Here is an 8,316-nt window from a genome sequence, read left to right as displayed (position 1 = left end):
CGGAGGGGTCGGCAAAGAGTGTTGGGCAAAAGCACTAGGCCATGGGCACTATGGCATTCACATGACCCTCGGCGAAGAATTGGTGCTAAGGCAGAAGGTGCTAAGGTGAGTGGGCTAGTCTAAGGGTTGCATGCCACCTTCTATGACCATGCGCCAAGGTTTAATGGGAGCTCTGACTATTAGGGCATGCCATTGGCCTAGCCCTCAAACCTATGGGGCACCAAATTATCATGACCTCGAACCCTAAGGGGTTAAGCCAGCGAGGGCGGGTCGTTGGCCCTGGCCCTTAGCCACATGGCCCATGTGGCCTAAATTTCTGCTAATAGGGCGTCATTGTGCATTTAAAGGAGGCAACAAATTTCACCCAAAATGAAATGAATCTCGTTATCGCCAGGTGAAATTGTCACTTGAAGGTTCTGGAAAAGGGGCAATTAGTAGGATGGTTAGCGAGAGAGTGCAATTTGTAGAGCAGTTAACAGAAAAACTTCTAGAGAGCACAACTTCTTCAGGTTTTGGCCAAATTGAGACCAACGAGAGCCCAACTGGGGGTTTTTAACTATTTTTTAGCCGTTGGAGACATAATTTTTACATTCTAAGCATTGTAAATCTATTTAAGAACAAATGTTAGCACTCAATGAAAGAGGCCCAACATTGAAGGTTGGACTAGGACATGTAGCCCAAGAGAGGGGTGAACTCCTTTATCATTTTTTCTATTATGTGTTTTTAATATGGTATATTTGTCTCTATCCTTATGCTATTAAATAATATTTTAAAACCATAATTTTAAGTGTTTTTACAAAGTGATCCATTGCCTAAAAGACTTAAATTTTACTTGCAAATTTTACCATCACCTTCAAGTTTGCATTTCAAATCAACAATGGGTATCAAGCACCGTTGGAGATGATCTCATTTGAATCTCTATATGGAAGACGATGTAACATGCTAGTGAACTGAGACAAACTAGTAGACAGAGCCATTATTTTGTGAGAATTACTAAGGGAATAGGACAAGTAGATAGAAAAATATAAAATAAGATTTAAAGGCTACACAATATATGAATAAAATATATGGTTATAAAGGTATAATATATAGGAAATTTAGAGTGGATGAGCACATGTTTCTAAAAGTGAAGGCTAAAATGAGATCATTGAACCTTGGGAAGATACCCAAAATTGACAACAAGGTATTATGGTACATTTGAAGTTCTAGATACAATAGACCCAATTGCATACATGTTTGAATTATTTCATTCATTATAATTCATAATGTGTTTCATGTTCCTTTATTAAAGAAGTACGTAGTTAATTCTAACCATGTGATTGATTGGGTTGTGATCTAGGTGGATCACAAAGTGATATTTCATGTGGACATAATGTACATCATATACCTTAAATTCAAATTTCTTAGGAACTAATTCACTGTCATGGTAAAGATCCAATAGACCTACTATGGTCTATAAGACTCCATGTGGAACTACAAGGATGCTATATAGGAGGAGTCACTATAGATTATTGCAAATTTGGAGAAAAATAAATGTACATTTGTAAATAAGTGTACAGAGAATCCATTTTGGCCACTAAAGTTTCTAGAGCCACAACTATGAGACTTCTTGTTTAGCCTATGTTAGGGCCTTGGAGAGGAAGTAGGATAGCCTAAGGGACTTAATGGAAAAGAAAAAGGCACACTTCCTTTATGTAGGTTGAGAGGAATATGATCATAGTGTATTTCGATTTTAGAATTTATTTTTCATTTTTAATAGTTTGAGTTGTAGCCTAGTGCAACTTGTAGCACTATTAATATGATAGATTTGTAGCAAGAGAAGATGGTTATGCTTCACATTGTAATGTTGCTCATTTAAACATGTATTCTACTAGAATCCTTGAGCAGGGCACTCACAATGGGAGGACTGAGAACCCGTTGCATTTCTTCTTATATTTCAGTTCTATGTTAGTGTTGGTTGCAAAAATTATGTATTAAGATTATAAACTCATGTTTTATACTAGACAATAGGCTATTTTATGTCATTTTTAGCTTTTATTTTTTCTTCATGTCTTTGAATATTGTAACTTTTGTTTTGTTAGTATTTATGTACTTCAATTCTATTATTTATTTTTATAATGTTTAGCACTTAAATCATGTTTAATGAACAATATAATTTAATTAAAGTTGTTAAGATTGACCTTTGAAAAGAAATTCTTAAGGGAGCCAGAGTGAACATCGAAATGTTTATACTATGAAGCGTAAGGGAATGTCACTTTTGGGATAGAGATATGCAACAATGAATATTGAATATTGTAAACACTTTGAATGCCAACCTAGGGTTCATATATTTATCCCTTTCTCACACTTTTGTTATTTGAGGAAAAGGTGGAACATAAGCCCTTTGTAACAAATTTGTAATTTAAGTGAGGAAGAGGAGGATTGCTCTTCTTTCTAACTTTGTCGATGTTTTAGAGGAAGAAAACACTTCTCATACTTTATCATAGTTATTTACCCTTCCACATTATCAATATAGATAATAAAGATAATAAAAAAATGACAATATGAAACATAAGATGAAATTAATGTTGTACCAAAAAAATGCAACCACAATGTTAAATATTACAATTAGTACTATTGTACCAAAAAAATGCAACCACAATGTTAAATACTACAATTACTAATATTGTACCAAAATAATGCAACCATAATGTTAAATACTACAATTACTAATATTGTACCAAAATAATTCGAGTAAGGAAGAGAGGTAGCATTGGCACTTTCTCACACATTAGTAGTAATTGGGAGGAAGAAAAAGAGCACAAGATCTTTCTCATACATTCTCATACTTGTTAGCTTTTTAAAACGTTATGGATGAGGACCTTGTTCTCATATTTGTTAGTTTTTAGAACTGTTATGGATGAGGACCTTCTTACAAACTTATTTGATGTTTACCAAAAAGTTTGGAAAATGATATATCAATTATAGAAAATTAGCATCTTGGGTATTAGAAATTGACGTTTCTAGTATTGGAAATTGAGATCTAAACATTACAAATCAATATTTTAAAATATTTTCAACATTGAAGCCAATAATAATAACATATTTATGATAGAGTAATTTAAGTAAGTGAAAATTTAGCTTTCAAAATATAGATTTGAAATTTTTTGTAATCTAAGTTATAGCTATCATATTATAGAATTTTAGTTACCCTATAGATTTTTAAGAGTGATGAATCTATTTTTGTTTTCTATCACAATTTTGCAAAATTAAAAACATGTTAAAAAATTACGGTCGGAAAAAAATTTACATCATATTATAAAATAAGAATTTTTATTATTTAAATCTTTTTTAATTAAAAAATTGAAATATTTAAATCATTAAATTAAAATTTATCTTTACTCGATTTTATCAAGTAAATAAAATTGACCTTTACACCAAATTAAAAAAATAAAATAAAATAAAACAAAACGTAACTATTAGATGGATTAAATGTCAAATATTTACCGATTAAATGTCAAATATTATGAAAGTCTTTCACATTCATAGTTGACTGAAATGCTGTAATCGGTAACATTAAATCACGAATTTAACGCTACAACGAAGCTTTTAACCTTGTTGGATTTGAGAAGATATATTTGTCAAGAGTGCAGAACTTAATCAAAGGAGGTTCGAAAAAACAAAACAGGATCTTTCTTAATGCAAAATATGATCTTTTCATTTATGAGTGGCAGAATTTTATCTGAAACATGAGACTTGTAATAATAACAACGGTCAGTAGCCTCAATCACTTTATTGACTATTTCACTTTATTCGCTATTTTTATTTGTGAGTGGCAGAATTTTGTCTGCAACATGAGACTTGTAATAATATAAACGGTAAGTAGCCTCGATCACTTTATTGACTATTTCACTTTATTGGTTATTTTGAACTAGAGTGATGGTGATGAAGTAGCGCTGGCTAATTATTCTTAACAGCTAAGGTTGCTTCCAGGGTCCACATTAAATTGGCTGCAGTAGTTGGTATAATGACTGATGCGGTCATTAACTTGGTCGGTGTTTCCACCGTTGCATTCTACTGCTCCATTGATTGCTTGAATGGTTGCCCCGAAACCCTGACCGGATGTAATAGCGGTGTGGCAGTTGCTGTTCACATTCCAAAACCAGAGCGCAGTCTTCCATGAGGTTAAGTCGTCCTGAGCAACAGTATCAGGGTTGTTCAGCAGATCTTGGCCCAGATAATCACCAGCTGCACCATAATTATAATTCCTGCAAAAAGCAAACGGTCAGTCACCGAACATTCAATTCACATATCTATAATTGCTTGCCTACCAAATAGATAGACATATACACAAAGATACATACCATGAGAGTTGCAGGGGGCCACGTCCATAGTATTGCTTCCCGGCTGCGCAGGGATATTGCGTATTGGTGGAGTCACAATAATCGCTTTTATTTATCTCCTCAACGTAGCACAGATCTGTTAACCAGCCAGACAGTCAACATAAATAAATAACTAATTTTTAATATCTATTATGTAAAATTATTACCACATATCTGTCATTATGTAAAATTATTAGCGCACAGATATGTTATTAATGCCAAATTATTATAATATTTATTATGTAAAATTATAAGATTCAAGGTTAAAAGTACTCTACTATTTATTTAAAAAAATTAGTGTGATATAATATATATATATATATTTTTAATGTTGGTTGGCAATTTTTCAAATCCTCTGTTTTTTCAGATTTTTAATTAATGTTATAAAGTGACTGTGGCCTACAAAGCTCTCAACTAATTCCTCAGATTTCTCACATATATAATTTTTCAAGCTTTTAATCCTTCACAAAATTAATATTATCCAACCTTTTCAACAGTTCCCTTAGACTCATTCTTGCTGATTTTTCGGAAGATGGACCAAAGTCCTCTCTGCCTCACTGGGCTTATTTACAGAATATATAGCTAATTTTTAATATCTATTATGTAAAATTATTAGCACAGATCTGTTAACCAGCCAGCCAGTCAATATATTTGTTAGCACAATTAAATAACTAATTTTTAATATCTATTGTGTAACATGATAAGATTCGAGGTTCAACGTTAATTTCCAGATCTCTTAAGTTGTGTCATAATTTCACCTGTAAAGTGACTGTGGACCTTGAAACGCATATACAGTTCTTCTACTTTCTATATTATGATCTTTTCTACAAAGCTTTTAACCAATTCTTAAGATTTCTCATAGATGTGATTTTTCAAGCTTTTAATCTTTTATGAAATTAATATTATCCCAACTTTTTGACGATTGTCCCTTCTAAAACGAGTTCTTGCTTCTACTTTCTATATGATCTTTTCTACAAAGCTCTTAACCAATTCCTAAAATTTCTCATAGATATGATTTTTCAAGCTTTTGACCCTTTATGAAATTAATATTATCCCAACCGTTTGACAATTGCCCCTTCTAGAACTAGTTCTCGCTGATTTTTTGGAGGATCAGAACCTCGACCAAAGTCCTGGCTGCCTCAAGTGGCCTTATTTACTAAATAAACTCGACCAAAGTCCTGGCTGCCTCAAGTGGCCTTATTTACCAAATAAACTTATATTAAAAGGCATATTCTAATATATTAAAAGCATATACTAATTTATAGAAAAAATTTATTTTTTGGAGGATCAGAACCTCGACCAAAGTCCTGGCTGCCTCAAGTGGCCTTATTTACTAAATAAACTCGACCAAAGTCCTGGCTGCCTCAAGTGGCCTTATTTACCAAATAAACTTATATTAAAAGGCATATTCTAATATATTAAAAGCATATACTAATTTATAGAAAAAATTTCTTCTAAGTAGAATTCAGTGATATAATTTCAATAAGATTGTGATTTTTTTGGTGGTTTAAAATATATTTTTAAATTTATAAATAAATTCAATCTCTATCAAAACATTGAAATTCTACCAATTAAAAAACTGAAAATCAATTAAAAATCCCTAAATGATAACTGTCTAAAAAAAAAGCCAAACCAGATACCCGTTTTTTTTCCAAAGAAAAAGCATACTTTTCAAACATAAGACCTGTTTAGTTGTAATTTTATGTAAAAAAATCAAAACCTAATATCTATAAATTCTGGAATGAAATGATACATTCTATAGATTTAGAGATCATATGGAAAAAAAACCTAATCTCTATAAATTCTGGAATAAAATCATATAAAGATTTAGACATCAAATGAAAAATTTGTTTATAGAAAGAGGTATAAGCATGTGAGACGCACTGCTAGTCTCGTGAGCAACGTTGGCGAAGAAAGCAGCAATTTCTCTCTTGTTGTCATCGGAGGTTCCAGTTGTGCCAAAGCTAGAAAATGAATTGGCCGCATTTATGAAGTCACTGTATGCATAGAAGGTCTTTCCTGCGCAGCTATCAGCAGCAGCAGACAAAATTCCATTGAAGAAATCTTGGGTAGCAATATCCGAAACAGCTCCACGGCAGATAGAAAGAGCAGAAAGGGCAAAAGCAAACCATAGAATAACAGCGCTCACACGGAGATGAGTTGCCATATTTGCGAGTATACTCTTGTTATGGCTGGCACAGACACAAAATTCTGGTGCGCTGCTTCGCTGTGAGGAGAAGAGGGCGAGATGAGTGTTGGTTATATAGCCGCGGGGATCGGGATGATATTTGGTTCAAGTTGATTTCATGTTGACTTATCACCGCGTCTCTACCGTGAAAAACATGCTACAAATTAACATTAATATTTACGCGTCACAGTTCAAAGAACCTCGTTTTCCTCCCTCAACAACCAGGATTTGGTCATGGTTGAATGCACCGTCGAATTTGAAGAGTTCCCATCACAGACAACCTGCACGGCGCAGATCACGCTTGAAGACAAAGGGATTCGTTTGGCATTTGGGCGGAGAAGCAAACTCCTTTTTTCAGCCAAGCTTCCCATTAATAATTACACTGTAGAATATGAGTCCCATTCCCATTACAGGCCAAGTTGTGGAATTGTCAAATGGTCTTTGATTTAAGATTGTGGCATTCAAATCTGGTGGGCGCATTATTCAAAACTAACGGTTTGCTTAATATTCATTAGAGATCGATTGACAGCGATAAAAGTTGATCTAATAACAGTTATATTATTTTAAAATTCAAAGTTATCTCTTCGTCCTTGTATTAATACAGATTTCTATAATTTTAGAAGTAGACAATGCATTTTTGTGTGAAGTGAAAAACGTACGAACGAGTGAAGTTCGTTTAATAAGCATTTATACTTTGATTTTAAGTTATAATTTTTAATCTATATTTTTGTATTAATAAGGGTCTTAGTATTGGGGTCATATATTAGTTAGTATTTGTTATTTAGTTTAAATATAGATAAATTAAAGTAAAAAGGTTACATAGTATTTAATTTTTGATATTTAGTTTAAATATAGTTAAATTAAAGTAAAAAGCAATAATAGAAAATATTGCAATTGATAAATGACTTGTAGAATTTAAAGTTTTCATCATCAACCCCATGCATGTGAATAGAAAATTATAAATGGATGGAGAGACAAGTTTGAAACAATCATACTAGGCTATTGATGTTGAATAAATTTGGAAACAACACTTTTTTAACAAATAGTTAGAATTGGTTTGTTAATTTGTTAGGTTGTTGACATGTTCTCCCAACAACCAATCTCTTAGTTTAGAAATTATTAGATCTAATAAACATTTTATATACTTTATAATTTTGTGATTAATAATTAATAGAAAATATTTTTTTACGCCTTTTCAATTTCTTTCTTCGTATCAGAGTTGGTAGCTCTGAGTTAACTCCTTAAAAGAGAGCCTAGAAAGCGTAGAAACTATAAGAGGAATTTAACTTTTGCTACTGTTAAAAAACAATCGTGTAATGCTGGGTATGGTTGTATGAATGCAAAGATTCCAGAGTCTTCAAGGATCGGTGACTCGAATAATTCACTGTGTGGAATTCTGTGTATAGCAGCCTCCTCATTATTTGCTGAAAAGCCTTGCAGCAGGGTCTCAATGTAAGTCCTTTCTTGCTATGACGTCTCAACATTCTGGTTATCATCTTTTTGCGGCTTCTCAACGTCCACGTTCGATTTCAGTGAGATCGAGGTGATGTGTGGAATATACTTTTATTAAATTAATTTGCAAAGGTCGTCTCTTCTTCACGTATGAGTTGAAATTGGCTTTGAATGGGAAGGGTGATGCCATTGGGGCATTTTTAAAGTAATATAAATTATTTATATTATATTTTAATGTATGCTAGTGGAGTTTGTGCTATTGTGATAGGGTGATGACATTGGGGCATTTTTAAATTTTATTTATATTAATTTTGA

At 32.6% G+C, this 8,316-nt stretch overlaps 1 protein-coding gene across 1 annotated transcript; it reads right to left on the bottom strand.

Moving 5' to 3' along the window:
* Positions 1–3,849: 3,849 nt before the first annotated feature.
* Positions 3,850–6,603, bottom strand: LOC149223969 (endochitinase 4-like). Its single transcript, XM_089383440.1, has 3 exons — positions 6,246–6,603; positions 4,344–4,458; positions 3,850–4,247 (listed from the first exon to the last, which is right to left on the bottom strand). The coding sequence occupies exons 1-3, from the start codon at positions 6,526–6,528 to the stop codon at positions 3,950–3,952; spliced, it is 696 nt and encodes a 231-aa protein (XP_089239566.1). The 5' UTR covers positions 6,529–6,603; the 3' UTR covers positions 3,850–3,949.
* Positions 6,604–8,316: the final 1,713 nt, after the last annotated feature.

The sequence above is a fragment of the Pinus tabuliformis genome, chromosome Q, assembly GCF_031772625.1.
Source record: "Pinus tabuliformis cultivar Carrire ecotype Pingquan chromosome Q, CPIR1, whole genome shotgun sequence".
In the NCBI taxonomy this organism is placed as follows: domain Eukaryota; kingdom Viridiplantae; phylum Streptophyta; class Pinopsida; order Pinales; family Pinaceae; genus Pinus; species Pinus tabuliformis.
The sequence above is the reverse complement of the archived record's forward strand: the minus strand, read 5'-3'. Positions and strand labels throughout refer to the sequence as shown.

Bases quoted from the DNA above. Each gene is read 5' to 3' on its own strand.
- LOC149223969 (XM_089383440.1), bottom strand. From the start codon at position 6,528: ATGGCAACTCATCTCCGTGTGAGCGCTGTTATTCTATGGTTTGCTTTT. The intron at 4,459-6,245 runs GTGCGTCTCACA...GCTGGTTAACAG, and splicing joins CGTTGCTCACGAGACTAGCA to ATCTGTGCTACGTTGAGGAG. The intron at 4,248-4,343 runs GTATGTATCTTT...TGCTTTTTGCAG, and splicing joins GGCCCCCTGCAACTCTCATG to GAATTATAATTATGGTGCAG.